General features: G+C 39.6%; 1 protein-coding gene across 10 annotated transcripts in view; it reads left to right on the forward strand.

Annotated features, from left to right (window-relative positions):
• EYA1 (EYA transcriptional coactivator and phosphatase 1) overlaps positions 1-16,766 on the forward strand; it is a 225,684-nt gene that overhangs the window by 144,601 nt on the left and 64,317 nt on the right. For 6 of the 10 annotated variants that reach the window (XM_074944239.1, XM_074944241.1, XM_074944238.1 and 3 more), the window contains 3 exons: positions 1,654-1,791; positions 10,136-10,218; positions 10,646-10,832. In XM_074944239.1, the coding sequence (XP_074800340.1) occupies positions 1,654-1,791; positions 10,136-10,218; positions 10,646-10,832 (408 nt within the window). The remainder of the gene's footprint in view (positions 1-1,653; positions 1,792-10,135; positions 10,219-10,645; positions 10,833-16,766) is intronic. The other 4 variants (XM_074944242.1, XM_074944243.1, XM_074944246.1 and 1 more) reach the window with 1 other exon arrangement.

Below are 16,766 nucleotides of genomic sequence, written 5' to 3' on the forward strand. Positions count from 1 at the left end.
AGCTTCCTACCCGCTACGTCCCTTGCTTGCCTCATGCTGGAAGGAGGCATGAACTAGGAGAAATGCTCTCTGCACACGCTCAAAGGCTGGGAGTTGAAGCAGGAGCTAAAATTTCTTAACTTGATCTCAGTTTAAACTAATTAAAAAAAATTCACATGAGCGTTTCCAGGGTCTTTCAAATTATGAAAGTTGAGGATAACGTTCCTGGGAATTACTGATACCAACGCTACAAAGTGGAAGTTTCACAGTGAGCCCATATGTCAGATTCATCATTGTGATTTAATTGCAGGGTGAAATATAAGCGGAAAGGGAACAGCAAGGGGAACCAACCCTTATTTAAACACAACTTACTTTGGCAGTTATGCAGAAGGAATTAGAAAAAAGTGAAGGGCCATAATTTCAAAATGGGTATCTCAGGAGCGCATGAAAAATATGCAGTCATGCATATTGGACTGTTTGGGGCATATAACTGCATATTGTACAAGTGTAATGACTTTTCGCACCTCCCTCCTTCATACATCATAGGACTTGAGTTTTTAAGACTTGAACCAAAAGGTAAATGGATTTATAGTTTGTCATTTACAAAAGACTGCTACTCATCCACACTTTATGATTCACCCCAAATAATGGTGACCTCTCAGTATAGAGGTAATCACAGATTGCTGCAATAAGATCTGAGACTAGTCTTACATTACTCATATTACTACTATATTGCTAAGACTATTATTTTTGTAAAATATGCATTATGAAATATCACTAATAGCTAAAATTAAACTCCAGTGTCCAAATAATGTACTTGTTGTGATGTCTGTTCCTGATATTTATTGTTTATTCATTTAGGTCTTGATCCAAAGCCCATTGAAGTCAGTGCGAGCCTTTCCATTTCAGTAGGCATTGGATCAGGCTGAGTTTTGTTAGAGCATAATTTTTAATGGATTTCCCTGTCATTAGTGCAGATTAATGAAGCTTTGCTGTATCCTCCCTGTTTGAGAGCTCCTCTCTAAGGCATATTTAGCATCATGTATGTCTATTTTGGTCATTGGTTAAAAACCGTATATGTTTTACAATACATACCATTTTTGAAAAGGCATATTATGTGCTAATGGGCCTAATTTAATCACTTTTTAAAGAGGATTTTCTTTTTATAATACTGTAAAAGCCTCTTTGGAGCTGTGTAAGAAAAAAGTAGGATTGTTGATCCTTTATCCATAAATATTGCACAATGCAAATCTCAATTGTTATGTTATGAAAAAGAGTGGGTTATGTTACACTTCATTGAAACTATATGAAATTGGTGTTCTGCCATCTATGAAATTCGTGAACTTATGGAAATGTTAGCTTCTGACTGAGTTGGCAGGAAATGAGTAAAAAATTATGCAACTTTCTGGAAAGGGCAACTTGCCATATATTCATTTCTCTTGCAACTCTTGATTTTTAAAAACCGCAGTTTTGAGCTGAAACTGTCCCTGGTGAACTTACGTTTACATGCAGCTTCTCCCTTGCCTCTACTGCACATACCACTAGCATCATTACAAAAATGCATGCAGTGATTACTAACTAGGTGTATGTTTAAAGTACTGCTAGTTATGTGATTTTATTGTCTGTCGGTGTTTGAATATGAACAAATAGATTTGCTATCACTAACTGATTTAGGTGCATTGTGGGCAGGCATCAAGACAGAAGGTGGATTGTCACAATCACAGTCTCCTGGACAGACAGGATTTCTAAGCTATGGGACAAGCTTTAGCACGCCTCAGCCAGGACAGGCACCATATAGCTACCAAATGCAAGGTCTGTATACATATGTATTACCATTTATAGTATATTTCATTGCTCTATTCATTTTTCCATTTAGAATAAAACAAATATCAGTTTAGCGTAGGATTTTCAAAAGTGTTCAGCATTGGCCTGACTCCATTCTCATTGCTGTCAGTGATAAAAGTCCCACTGACTTTAATAGGAGTAGAGTTAGGCTAACCCTCGGTGCTTTTGAAAATTCCACCTTTAATGATTAAACTAGCATTTTAATGTAAATATTCTATTCTATTATTCCAACAAATAATTTTGTCTTCATAAATAGTGAACTAATGTGCTTCAGAGCATAGTACTGGAAAAAATTGGCATGATTATGAGTATAGGAAGTGACCAGATTTAACTTAACACCTGAGTCTGTTTTCTCTATCTGTAAAACAGGTAAATATTTTTTGTCCCTTTCAGAGCCTTTGTCAGAGTTAATTAACATTTTTAGAGTATTTTGAAGGTGTAGAGCTTTGTAAGTGCTAGCAAATATTGTCAATTACATTTTTTTCTAGATGCACTTATTTGTTTCTTTTAAATATGACATTACAATATATTTTTTCTGTGTTATAAATGTAGCATGCATATTCCTACCTTTGTTGTTCACTGACTGGGTGTGAATAGTTCTGGAATCTGACCATCCATCTAGGCCTCTGTTTGATAAGTGGCCTCTCATTTTGGGTGCCCAACTTGGGATATCTTTGACCTGATTTTCAGAGATGCAGAGTACATGCTTCTCTAGTTGCAGTTAGTGGGAGTTGTCGGGGATAAGCATCTCTGAAAAGAAGGGGTAGGGTGTCTCAGGCACCCAGAATCGTTTCTGAAAATGTTGGCCCAGTTTTTATGATACCTGTTACAGTTTCTAGATGTAATTAACTCTGTATCAGACGTTCGGAAGCAGACATGCATTACTGGATTAACTAGACAAAGCTTCACTTATGTTTGATGGCTTTTAGGAAGTACTGATCCAACCCTTAGTTCAGATACAGCAGAGCAACTGCAGTATTGAAAAGGTAATCATCTGACACATAGCTTCTTAAATATAGATCTAGGTACGCTGCATCCCAGCAGTCAGGAGACAAGACAGTACCAAATAAGTATGTTTACTTTTATCTATTTGGTAATTAAAAGTTTTCTATTCTGAATGGGAATAATCAAAATCAGGTTATTGGTTTCACTGTCTGCTGATAGTCACGTCATCAGAATTGAAGGAAACTAACTAGCTGGAGTAAGAGCTCAAAATACTTATCAGTGATTATACAAGCAACTCCCAGAAGGCAGATTCTATCAATAAATCTTATAGTCCATTCTCACTAGGAAATACTTGTGCTGAAGAGCATGTTGTTGTTGTTAACAATTTGTATTTCAGTAGTGCCTTGGTGCCACAGTCATGCATCAGGACCTTTTTGTGCCAGGCAGTGCATCAATACCTAACAAAAAGACAAGTTTAGGGCCAGATTTTTATAGGTATTTAGGCCTCTAACACCCATAGAAGCTAGACATATAGATACATCTAAAAATTAGGTGTTTAGAGTCTAAGATGAGATAAAACAGGCTGGGGGAAAACAATGAGATGATGCTAGTTAGCATGATAAATAGTGGGTGCAGCACACCAGCTACCTAACCATCATTGAGTTTTTTGTAGGCATCATGGCAGAGGAAAACTTTAAGGAGGAATTTGAGGGAGGGCAATAAGGGTGGTTTTGCAGCTGTTTATAGGAAACCCCATGGGAGAAAGTGAGAAGGTACTTGTTGGAAAATTTACAAATGGGTGATGGAAACTGGCATCATTGGCAGAGTGCAGGCAAGAGTCAACATTGCTGTAGTGTATGGGAGATGATAGCTAGAGTGGGCATAGGCTCTGAAAGACCTTAAAAGTCATGCAGTGAATAGGGAGCCAGTGGAAGGATGAAAAGAAGGTGATGACATGTTTGAAGTGATCTATATGGATAAAGAAGAAAGGCCAAGAAATTATCTAAGAAACAGCAGCAAGATTTAAAAACTGCCTGAATGTAAAGATCTAGAAAGCTGGATCAAAGACCAGGCCCAGATTATGAGGGTGAGTGACAGGGAGGATCATGGTTGTGTCCAGGGTGACTCAGAGAAGAGAGGGTTTGAAGGGAAAGATTAAAAGTTCTGTTTTGGCATGGTTAAACTTAAGATGATGGCGAGACATCCATAAAGAGATGTCAGAGAGACAGGCCATAATTTTATTTTGACCAGAAGGAGAAAAGTCAAGAGTGCAGAGAACAAACTATAAGTCATCAGTTTAAATCATGTTTGAATGAAATGACCCAGAAAGCAGGTAGAGAGGGAGAAGAGGACGATGCCAAGATTGGAGCCCTGTGGGATACCTACAGAAAGTTGGGGTGGAGATGACAGTCATCATCCAAATGAAACGCTGGAGTAGTTTTTAGGGAGGTAGAGGAAAACCACAACTAGTCTTTTTGTTCTTGCAGTTAGGACATGTCAGAATGAACCCTTAGTTCATGATAGGCTGGGGTGTAAACCTACCTTACTAGCCCGGCATGCACAAAGCATTTGTATGGACCTTGCTACCATGCACTAATGGTTCCTTAATATGCTTTGGTTTACCCCACTTTGAAAGCAGAGTAGATAAAAGTATACTAAGAATTGTTAGTGCATGTCAGCAGGACCCATGTAGACGCTTAGTGTAGCAGGCTTGTGTTGGGTAGAGTTACACCCCAGTTTGTTGCAAACTAAATATTCATCTGGACAAACCCATCGCAAGAATAATATTTTACAGGATTTTTCTACACCATGTTTTCCTTGCCATTATCTTTTTAGTGTGTCTTTTAATTGGGTTAATTCTATATTTTTAAAAACTTGGTACTAGCTTACTTTTGGGGGCTATAACTGCATTGGTGGGGGGGGGCATGTAGATAAGTGGTAGAGTGCATGCAGGAGTGGTTTTTTACTGTAATAAACACAAAGAGCTCAATCTCTGTATCTTAGCAAAGAGAAGGTTAAGGAGTGACTTGATTACAATCTCTAAGTACTACACGGGGAACAGATATTTCATAATGGGTTTGAGTCAAGCAGGCAAAGGTATAACAGGATCCTATGGCTGGAAGTTGAAGCTAGACAAACTCAGACTGGGAAAAAGGTGTACAATTTTAACAGTGAGGATAATTAACCACTGGAACAATTTACAAAGGATCATGGTGAATTCACCATCACTGGCAATTTTTAAATCAAGATTGGATGGTTTTTAAAAAATAATTTCCCACAGGAATTATTTTTGGGAAGTTCGATGGCCTGTGCTACACAGGAGGCCAGACTAGATGATCACAATGATCCCTTCTGGTCTTGGAGTCTCTGAATCTATGAATTTTGCATTCGGACTTGATAGGTGCTAGGAATAAACAGGAATGTGTGTTTCCCCTTCACAATTTTAGTTCTGGAAATTCAACAGCTTCAAGGCTTAAATTATTCTTCAAGGTTGGAATTAAGCTTCCCCACCCAAAACCACAATCATTGTTATTTGTTCAGAGACCTCCAGAGAGGGAATGGATTTGTTCCCCTTCCCCCCTGTATGAATGCATGGGCAGGCTGCAGGTTCTCAATGCAGCCTTTCCATGGAGGCTGAAATAGCAGCTGCTACTGCTCCTCATCTCATTAGTGTGGTTTCTGAACCACTGGATCAAAATTATAGCCCCCTTGGTCTGCTCCATTAACAACCCTCCAGGCTGGTGCCTCTGGAGGCGTCTCTGTCTGTTGCAGGGAGGGCTGCAAGATAACCCTGAACCACTGGTGTGCCTGCACTGCCACCATACCTCCTCTCCCCCCCTTTGTATCTGGTTTACCACCCGCACCTGCAGCACATACATTGTGTGGAGGCCACTATGCTAGCCCTTCCCATTAGGAGCAAATATCACCTGAAATGTAGATTTGCTGTAGTGCATGTGCAGGCAATTACACAATACCTTGCCTGTCCATACTAAAATTCTGGCATGGTGATTAGCTGAACAATAGCTAAAGGAAAAGCTGCCAACTTTGAAAATCACGAGGCATATGGCTGTGTGAGTATCCACACAGACATTATCTTGGCACTTGGGCTTCTGTTTGTTTTGAATTTTTCATCTTTACATTCAGAAGGTGGGGGAATTATTTCTTCCTAACTACTATGCTTCTCACTCCCCTTTTGGTAAGTGTTCTGAAGTATGATCCTTGAGTTCTTGACTAAAGGACCACTTGACTAAGGCTGTAGCCCTGAGCCCATAGTTTCGGAACTGATGGTACATGTGGGGAATGCTCAGTCAGATTAAATGGAGCAGGGAGAAGGCTGGAGGTGGTGGGGTTAGAAAAGTGTAAGGGAATCAAAAGCAGAGAGAAGGACCACACTTGCAGCTGTGCAGTTCTGTTTAAAAATCAAAGAAATATAAGCCCTTGTCTATATTTAATTGTGTATATTACTTTGTATCAATGTATCATTCAGCTGTATTGGTGTTAAATTTATGAGTGCTGCTATTCTTTTAGTTACACAGGTTGTTATGATTCAGACTATACTAACCAGTGGGTTTGGGAATTCATCCATAAAAAAAGTAAATGTTAAGGTATTTAGTTATTATTATGGAGTTTAAAAATATTGTGCTGGATGGCCAAGCAGTTACTAGGAAGAATAGGGAGAGTTTGCCAAGGATTTTTAAACAGCATAAGGAAGAGAAAGAAACCTTGGGTTTAAATAGCCCATCTGGCCTTCATAGTGCAGCCCTCCAGGGAAAAGCCCAACTTCTGCCACATATATTGTGCCCTGATGATAGACATAGCCCATGGCAAGGAGGCTGATCAAGGGAAGCAAATGGACTTCTGTAGAAAATACACAGGGGAGGACAGCATCCTGCCTGTTGTAGAAGTACTGGAGAAAAGTTCTACACATGGGAGCTGCATACTAGTCCCAGCAGGTTCCAGCATTCTTCATATGCTGACTGAGATTCCTCACTTTAATGTGGGTCCTTGTTCTTTGCAAACTAGACCTTTGACCTGCAATTTACAGCTTTTATCACATTAGAAATCCTGTAGTTGGCCAGTTTGTTTCAGTAAGCCTATATATTTCATAAATATTCACAGTTCTTTGTTCATCTCATACAGGAACAGTATGCTCTGTGCCATGACACACAGCTGATTAAAAAATGTGGCAAAAATTGAAGTATTTTAAAAACAACTTTAGGCCAGTAGCCCTGGGTGGCCCACACAGCAGTTTTCTGAGAAACCTGTTTCATGTTTGTTACGGTCTGTGCGGCCCCCACCCCTCCTCCATAGGAGCCAATGCTGACCATAAGATGAAAGAGATTTTTTTTTTTTTTTGGTGATATGTTGACCAGGGTGCAATTACTTTTTTCTTTTGCTCTTGTAAATTATCTGCCAACACACATTGTGAAAAGAGAATGCAGTAACTAAAGAAGAACTTTTAAAATATGAGAGGCCTTGTACTTCTTTTTTAGAATAATTCAAATGACAAACCTATAATGCTTGTACATGTGTTTCTGCATCAGTGAATTAAAAAAACAAACAAACTTATTTCCCCTAACCGTGGCATTCATGGAAGTAAAAAAAGCTTGAAGACTTTTGCATTTTAAAAGATTCTGCATCTTCATTCTGGCTTATGAAAACGTAAAAAAATAGTGTTGATCCTCAACTTTAAATTAAATTTAAATTCTTGTATTTTTTCATGAGTAGTATTTCTCTGAGGATGCAAACTCCTCTGCTGAAGCACTCTGATTTAGCTCACAGGTTTATGAGCATCTGTCAACCACTGTGCAGCCCCAGCAGTAATAGTGGAAAGTAATAAAGATTTATAGGAAAAAATCTAAATGTTTCTTATGGTTACTGTCTCTTGCATTACATTCAGATTGTATTTTTACTCAGAACGCAGTTGGACATCCCCCACACCCACTGCGTACAAGGTCTTCGGTGGCCATGGAGTGTGCACGTTTTCATTAACTTTCACAATTGAATTGTTTTAATATTTTCCCCCATGATTTTTGGGACGTACATTGTTCCTGACATGGCTTATTTAAAAAAAAAATAAAAGAAAAAAGGAAGAGCAAGCACCCAGACCTGCACTCCTTGCAATTAATGTACATTTAGATGCGAAGCCTGGAATTATTTCAGAGTATGTTTTTATTTTTTTATCTCATCATTATCTTTTTAACCCAAACCTTCAACAGCATCAGAGGCATCTAACTTGTTAGGTTTCTCTGTTGTTAAATCACAGGATTATGTCAGTGTCTCAGTCAATTGCACCACAAACTGTCTCACCAGTTTGGAGGTTACTATGATCTTGACACATTTCAGCCAATAATGTAATGTGTTGCAGTGCCAGGGAGCAATGAATTTATACATCTCACTTTCTATCTGTTTTCATTTTTCAGCTTATCTCCTTATCACTTATTTGCTTGCCCTAGATTGCAGCATGTCTTTGTTTACATAGTGTTTCAAAACTGATTTGAAGGAGGGGAGGCTATAAACAAATAATGCAGGTTAATGTGCAGCTTTTCTGCATTCTCGTTTACTCCCTCTCAGCACAACTTCAGCAGTTCTGCCATATAGCAGGCTTTCTGCAGCCTCTGTAATTTCTCCCTATGTATCCATATGTCTCACCTCACAGCAGTGTTGCTGCTGGGTGCATAACCAGTGAAGGCAATCCATTTGGAATGGGGTTGCTGCCCTTTTAGAGCCACGGCTCCTCAGATTAGACATTCAACATCTGTCTATGTTTGGTGGCTAGTGGTGAGGGAGTAGTTCGGTCTCTGTGTTCATTCAGTCTTTGGCATCTATGTTGATAGTCCATGGTGTTATGGCCAGTAACCTCTTTTTAAAAAGTTTACCGCCCAAGGCTATCTATGATCAATTAGTGAACCATAATGGCTTTCACAACTGGACAAGCTTGTAAACTGCTTAGAGCAGGGACTGAGTCTTCCTCTGTGTTTGTAAAGCACTGAGAACAATGTCAGTTCTCAATCATTGACAACGTTTGGCCTGATTCTGTGATGTGCTAAGGACCCACAACTCCTATGGACCTCAGTGGGATTTGTACGTGCACAGCACCTTTCAGAATCAAGCTTATGGGTACTGCAATATTATTTTTAAAAGAACTTTAAAAGCTTACTACTTTAAGTAAGACCATAACTGGATCGGACCAATTGTCCATATACCTCAGTATTTTGTCTCCCACAGTGACCGGTGCCAGAACTTCAGGGGCAGTGTACAGAACAGGGCAATTGGAGTGATCTACCCGTGTCTTCCCCTCCCTGCTTCTGGAAGTCAGAGGTTGAGGGTGACGCCAGGCAGCATCCCTGACCATCTTGACTAGTAGTCATCCATGGACCTATCCTCCAAGAACTTAACTAGTTCTTTCTTTAACCCAGTTATACTTTTGGCCATCACAACATCCCATGGCAATGAATTTCGTAGGTTAATTGTGCATTGTGTGAACAAGTATTTCCTCCTGTCTGTATTAGAAACCATCTGCCTATTAATTTAGTCAGGTGCCACCTGGTTTTGGTATTGTGGAGAGGGTAAATAACCCTTCTGTATTCACGCTTTCCACAGTATTCATGATTCATGACCTCTACCATATCCCCCCTTAAGTGCCTCTTTTCTAAACTGAACAGCCCTAGTCTTTTTAGTCTCTCCTTCTTTGGAATCCATTCCGTATTCTTGATCATGTTTGTTGCTCTTCTCTGAACTTTTTCCAGTTCCATTATATCCTTTTTTTGAGATGGGACAACAAGAACTGGACACAGTAATCAAGGTGTGAGCATATCATGGATTTATATAGTGGCATTATGATATTTTCTGTCTTATTTTTTTTATCCCTTTTCTAATAGTTCCTAACGTATTGGTAGCCTTTTTGACTCCTGATGCGGATTGTGGTGAAGTTTTCAGACAACTATCCACAGTGATTCCAAGGTCGCTTTCTTGAGTGGTAGTAAATAATTTAAAACTCGTCATTGTATGTGTGTAGTTGGGATTATTTTTTCCAATGTGCATTACTTTGCACTTGTCAGTGTTTAGTACATTAAGTCTGACAGGCGTTATATGAAACCAAACCAAAGATATTTTTAAATTTGATCCCATTCCATTCTGTGAATTACAGGTGTTCCATCAGACTCATTTTTCCTCTTACACAATAACTACATAATGAAATATAGGGGTCAGAAATAATGAGTTATCACTTTACCTGTTTCTGCATGTTTAGTATTGATGACAATCAAAGTGGTCAACATATGGGAAGTATTACAAGTTTGCTGTGGTGGAGTTATTTTCAGATAGAGTGTTTTAGTAATTAACATCATCTTTCATTTCATTTCAGGGAGCAGCTTTACAACATCATCAGGAATATATACAGGAAATAATTCACTCACAAACTCTACTGGATTTAATAGTTCACAGCAGGTAAATTTCTAAATAAAATTAAATGAAAATTTGACAAAACTGTATTTCAAACTAGCAAGTCACACAGTGCTTTCCCCTTCAAAAATATTGAGCTTGGTAGATTTTGCTAAGAAAAAGATACTGTCATTTCAAGGGAATTTTTTTCCTCCTTTTTATCTCATAAAAGAACTCGCTGCATGGTTATTTTTAACATTTGTTTACATAACTGCAATAATATATCTAATAATATTCTGTTTTTGAAAAAATTTACTAAAAGTATGTGAAATTTAGGTTTACTTTTTACAATCTCATGTTTGTCAGCTCAACTGTGTACAGTCCAGTGAAGACAGTGGAACTCAGACATGTGTTTTTACTTATATTTTGGAATGTATACTAAAAAGTAGCAAAACCTTGAAAGGAAACTCTGATGTTGCTTTTTGTCTGGTAGGAATATCCATCTTATCCTAGTTTTGGCCAGGGTCAATATGCACAGTATTATAATAGTTCACCCTACCCGTCACATTATATGACAAGCAGCAACACCAGCCCAACACCACCTTCCACTAATGCAACATACCAGCTTCAAGAACCACCATCTGGCGTCACCAGTCAAGCAGTTACAGATCCTGCAGCAGGTAATTACATGGATTTTATTATCCCTGTGGGCCACATTTCTGTTAGTTGAAAGGTTTGGGGGTTTGTTTTGGTTTTGGTTTGGTTTTTTTTTGTTTTGGGGGGCTTTTTTAGGGTTTTTTTTTTTTCAAAATTTTAATGTATGGTAACTCTTGCACAGATTTTGATAGAGCAATGGCTAAGAAAATGTAAGATGAATATTTAAATAAGGTTTTCAGGAGAAATGCACAGTAATTTTTATTTATTTGCAATATTAATAATACTTTTTTAAAATTATGGGTTATGGGAAAGCCTTTATACTGGGCCAAGTTCTGAATCCCTTATACTCAGTATTTACTTAGGCAAATCCCATTAATTTTGTCTGAATAAATAAATAAGTAATGAGTAAAACCAAAGAGGCCTTCAAGATTTAGCCCACTGTACACTTAGAAAGATTGTCTTTATATTGCACATATTATAACCAAACTCATAATAATCTTTATAATGGGTAGTTAAATTGGAAGTATTTGTGCAATCTTAATAAAACACTTTCAGTGACTTGCAACTTCCCCCACCTTTTTGGCTGAAATTTACCAGTCTTAATGTAGTCGAGGAGGTTGTTGGTTTTTTTTTTCTTTTTTGCAAGCTTGAGTCAAAATGGGCTAGCTGTTTTTAAAAATGAAGAGTGAAAAACTATGCCTTTTTCATTATTATGAAAAAAGGTGGTTTTTCCCCCAATATCTCAAGCATATCAATAATATATGGCAGAAGCTTGAAATTTCTCAGGGAAAAGTTCCTAGGTTGCAGATGTGCTTCTCAGTGGTGTGGTAAAAATCCCGTTGTGATTTGGCAGTTATAAGAGTTCTTAAAAAACATACTTTGCACATGCACAATGGATTTGGTAATGTGATCTGCCAGCATTCTGTCGGTTTTGTGCATGAATACATAGCTGAAGAAAATGTAGGCAGTGCTGTGTCTTTCTATACAGTTAGTGAAGGTGAGTTGGGAAGGAAGCAGGATACAGAAGGAGACAGGACTCTTTCTGTGCAGTACATGTGAATGTGTATGGAAAGCAGCAGGATTCACCGATTTTTTTTTACTTATGCTTTGGTTTGGTTTGTTTAATACTCTGTGGCTCACTGACCTATAATGACTTCAGATGTTATTAAAAAAAAATTCCCTTTACTACAAACAAACAATTAACTTTTATCAAAATATATTTACCATATAATTCTAATTCAGCAAATAGTTTTTTTTAAAATTGCACTGGGAAAGTATAGACTGTTTGTTGCTTTTCTTTTTAAAAGTGATGTTCCCAGTTAAAACAGGGGACCTATCCTGCCTCACTTAAAATTAGTGGCACAATCAAAGCTTGGTTTAATATTTAATAATACCATTTTCAAACAGTACCTCCACAAGTCTTGGCAAAGTCTTTGTGTCAGCTGCTTTTTTAAAGACACATGTCTGGCTAAAGTCTCGCTGAGAAATGGCTAATTGTCTGAGGTACCATAAGGCAGCGGTTCTCAACAGGGGGTCTGCAAACCCTTTCAGGGGGTCCATGGGACCCTGCGGCTAAAACCCAGAGCCCCAGCCCCAGCATCTCTCGCGGGGATGAAGCCAGGAGCCGCGGGGTTGAAGCCCTGATTCCTGGCACTACCCGTGGGGTTGAAGCCGGGAGCAGCAGGGCTGAATTCTGGAGCCCTGAGCCCCGGTGCTCCCCATGGGGCAGGAGCCCTGAGCCCATGGACAGAGCTGGGGGGACATGGAGATGTTGCACCACCCCAAACTACAGTGCAAGAGCAAGGCAGTCCTGGGGCACTCCACCCCCACCCTCCACCTCCTTTTCTCCCCACCCCCTGGCCAGAAGCCAGAGCTGGGCAGTGCAGGACAGCTGCTGCTCTGGCTGGTGCTATAGAACAGGCAGCCATGGTGCTCCATCATCTCCTGCTGCTGCAGGGGGTTGAAGCTGCTCCTCAGCTCCCTTTGCTCATGCAGCTGGTATGAGATGCTTGGGCGGGGGGACCCGGCCCTGTGGCTGGCAGAGCCCTCGGGGAGCATCTACCACAGGGAGAGCCCTCCCAGCACCCTGAGCTACCCCCCTGCACGTGCAGAGCCCCTAGCTACCCCCGCCTGTACCCTGAGCTACCCCCCCTTCCCTCACTCAACCCCTAACTACCCCTCTCCCTGCATCCTGAGCTGTTTTCAAACTTTTTGAGCTGAGCCCCCCACCTATGAGTTATAATTTTTGGTTGTCCACCCCCACCCCCCCAACCCAGTCAGGTGGGTTGCCTGCTGAGTGAGTCAGGGGGTGGAGGTAGTGCTCCATCCCCAGACCCTGCTGAGCAGAGCCTGTTTGACGCCTGCTGGCTCCTGCCCACCCAAAATAGAAGTCAAACTACACCTATGCCTGAGGCCCCCACTCCCTCCCTGGCCCAGAGCCCCGAGCCCTATCTTCCCCCCCCCCCCCCCACGCTGGGCCCTGGAGTTTTTGTAGCATGTTCTGGGGGGGCCTCAGAAAGAAAAAGGTTGCGAACCCCTGCCATAAGCTGTGGTCTATAAACTTGTGTGGAAACGTTATTCTTGGTGTAGCTTTCTTCACAGGGATGGTCTGTGTCCTCTATCCGGCCCTCTTTCTGCTTCTCTTTCACTCTCCAACAATGGAATCCATACATGTGGTTGCATTTGCTACCAGCCCTGCCATTGCTCTACAGTATATCCTTTGTTCCACTTGCTATTCTTCCCTCTTGGGTGTGATAAGTTGTCAGGGATAGCTTTGCAATTGAAATATTTGTGTTATGGATTTAATGACTATAAGCAAGTTTGTAACTCATGCTAATCCCCTACGCAGGGGAGTAAGGGGGCTGTGTCACAGGTAGCAGTGAAGGAAGGAGAGAAGCCTCTGCAGGGTAGGGTGACTAGACGTCCTGATATTATTGGGACCATCACAATATTAGGGGCTTTGTCTTATATGCATAACTATACTCCCTGAAAAAAAAAGTCCTGATTTTTCACACTTGCTATCTGGTCACCCCACTGTAGGGCCTCTAACCCCTTCGTGTGCAGGGGAAGGACATGAATGGAGCCTTGTCTCTGAGCTGGCCAGGACAACTGAGCTGGTATGGCAATAGAACCAGCTATAGGGCTAGTACAGGTTGTTTTCCTTCCTGCTCCATCTTGAAATAAGGAGGGAATCAGGAACCAAGCAGTGATTCTGAGTCACAATCTAGTTCCTGGCCTAAGGCAGTGCAACTTGGTACTGCCCCTTAGTTGGGGCTTATGGCATGCCTCAGTTGAACCCCCATAGTATTTTAAAGACACATTCATGTGTGTATATAGTGCCCAAATGTGCTAGGCCCTTCAGAGAACGTAGAAAAGACATGGTCCCAGTTCTGAAATGCTTATAGTCTGAGCTTGCCATTGTACAGCATGTGTATGTGCTTAATTTTATTCAGAGGAGTAGTTCTTTTAAAGTCAGTGGGACTATTCACATGGATAAACACTTGCAGAAGGGTTGCAATTAAGATTATGGGGTGGCTTATTCATGTACATACACGTCTTCTGGGTTCTACTGCCTTTTAAAAATGAAATTTTGGGAGGTGGAGCAGGGATGGAGTACACAGCTGCAGCACTGGAACTGCACTGCTGTAGCACTTCGGTGTAGACACTTCTTGCACCGACAGAAGAACTCTTCTATCGACGTAGTGCTGTCTACACCAGGGTTGTCTTAACTATATTGCTCAAGGGTGTGGATTTTTGAGGTAGCTGGGTCGAACTAATTTTTTATGTACACCATGCCTCATTCTAGAGCCACTGAAGTGTAAACAGCATGTTCCTGTCCTGTATGCAATCCTTGGAGTATTTAGGCAAGTCATTACTAGAGCAACTGTGTAACAGGAGTATTAATTATAAAAAGTTTAAATCTCTTGAGGAAAAAGCATAATTTTAAAGCAGATACATTTTAGAAAATGTTAATTTCTGTAGAGTTTTGATATTTAAGTTTACTATGGAAACATTTTCTCTCCCATATCCATATATCATCATAGTTTTAGACATAGATAGCCTTGGTTTGTGCAGTTCTCGATTAACTTTTCTATATTTTATACTGTGTTAAATAATTTAGTTTTGAAATAGTGAGTAACTCAGAGTTACCCTCCTATCTTACATGAAACCACAATCATAATTTATTAAGTTACATTTCCAGGAAGAAAGGGTTGCATTATTCTTGAGATTGACCCCTATGAGATTTTCCTGGTTTCCATAATATAGTATGTTTAAAAGATATTGAAGGTTGTTTTTATATTGCTCACACACTGCAGCATCAAACAATAATAATAACAACTCTATTAGCCTGCTAAAATTATTCTGAACCACAGGTTACTGTTTTATCACCATAGGCTAAACATTTTTTTCTTTAATACCATGCCATGCTCAGTGCTGCAAAATAAAAAGCCACTATGACTCCTTCTTCTCCTTATCAGATTTCATAACAGTAAATCAGAAGTAGTTGAGTGAACCAGAGCTGAGAGTTCATATAGGCAAAGCCTTTCCATAATAACTGAACAGAAACATATGCTGTAGTGTGAAGTTATATGCTACATTTATAGCACATTAGTAATGTTTTAATCTTATTTATTGATTTTTTTCCATAAATGTAAAAGATTAAATATATAGTATATAGATGTAGGAGGGAAGTACAGTGTATATACATAGAACAGAAAATATTTATAATATGACTATGGTAAGGGAAGAAATGGTATTATGTACAATAATGAGGGGCATAGAGAAGGTGCATTTGGTGCTCCTATTTACCTTTTCTGATGAACAAGAAGGCATTCAACTAAACTGAAGGCAACATATTTAAAACCCAATTAAAGGAAATATTTCTCACAACACATAGTTAACTCAAGGAACTCATGGCCAAAAGATAGCTTGAGGACAAATATAAAATATAGATAGATAGAACATCCATGGTTATTTTCAGTAGGATTTTTAAAAAATAATTTAGAAGAGAGAAAACATTGACTGATTGGAGGTAGGAAGAAACTTCTTCAGTAGGTAGTACCTTTCCATCACAAGGTTTCTTGCACCTTCTTTTGAAGCTGCTGAAAGAGACGAGATTCTGAAATAAATGGACCACTGTGCTGGTTGTTTGGGCAATTCCTGTACTTTTATTAAAACAATAAATGTAAAATTATGACAAAATTATATGCTAAGTCAAAGACTAGCTGGACACTTAAAATAAGCAGGAGGTAACACTAACCAGATGGTACTAGTGTAATTTAGTCAAACACCCGTGCTATAAGCAAATAGACAAATATTTTAAATTTAGATGACCCCCAAATTAATGGTTACCCAAAAGAATTTACACTTACACTTTACACTTAAAAAAAAATGCTAAATTCTCTAGTCTGACCACCTGCATAACACAGGTCATAGTGTTTCCCTGTGTTGACTTGTCCCCCATTGTGCCCCATTCCTCCACACAGATCACCATCCATCCGGGATTTGGGCCATAGTTTTTAGTATTTTCTACCCAATAAGCTTGAGTGAACTTGTCTGTTGTGAAAGTAGAAATACATCTTTATTACACTGACACATACACACCCATGCACACTCCTTTAGGTATGTTTACGCTTATCGTTTATTAAATCTTTATTTACATTTTCCCCGTGTTATCGTTCCACATATATTTGTCATCTTATTTAGGACAATCAGTATGTACCCAGACAACAATAATTTACCATCTTGGGCAGCTAGGCTCTATAGTCAGAATTTTGAAAAATTAGGTACCTGAAGTTAGACGGCTAAATACATTTTCAGAGGTTCGACTCCAGTTGAAGTCTATAGAAAATGCAAGTGTTCGTCATCTGTGAAACTCAGGCCCCACCTCTAGAAAGATTTGGTTCTGTTTGTGTTATTGAACAAAAATGTCCGTTGTTGGGTCAGACCACTTTTAA

Source organism: Natator depressus, chromosome 2 (genome assembly GCF_965152275.1).
Source record: "Natator depressus isolate rNatDep1 chromosome 2, rNatDep2.hap1, whole genome shotgun sequence".
NCBI lineage: Eukaryota > Metazoa > Chordata > Testudines > Cheloniidae > Natator > Natator depressus.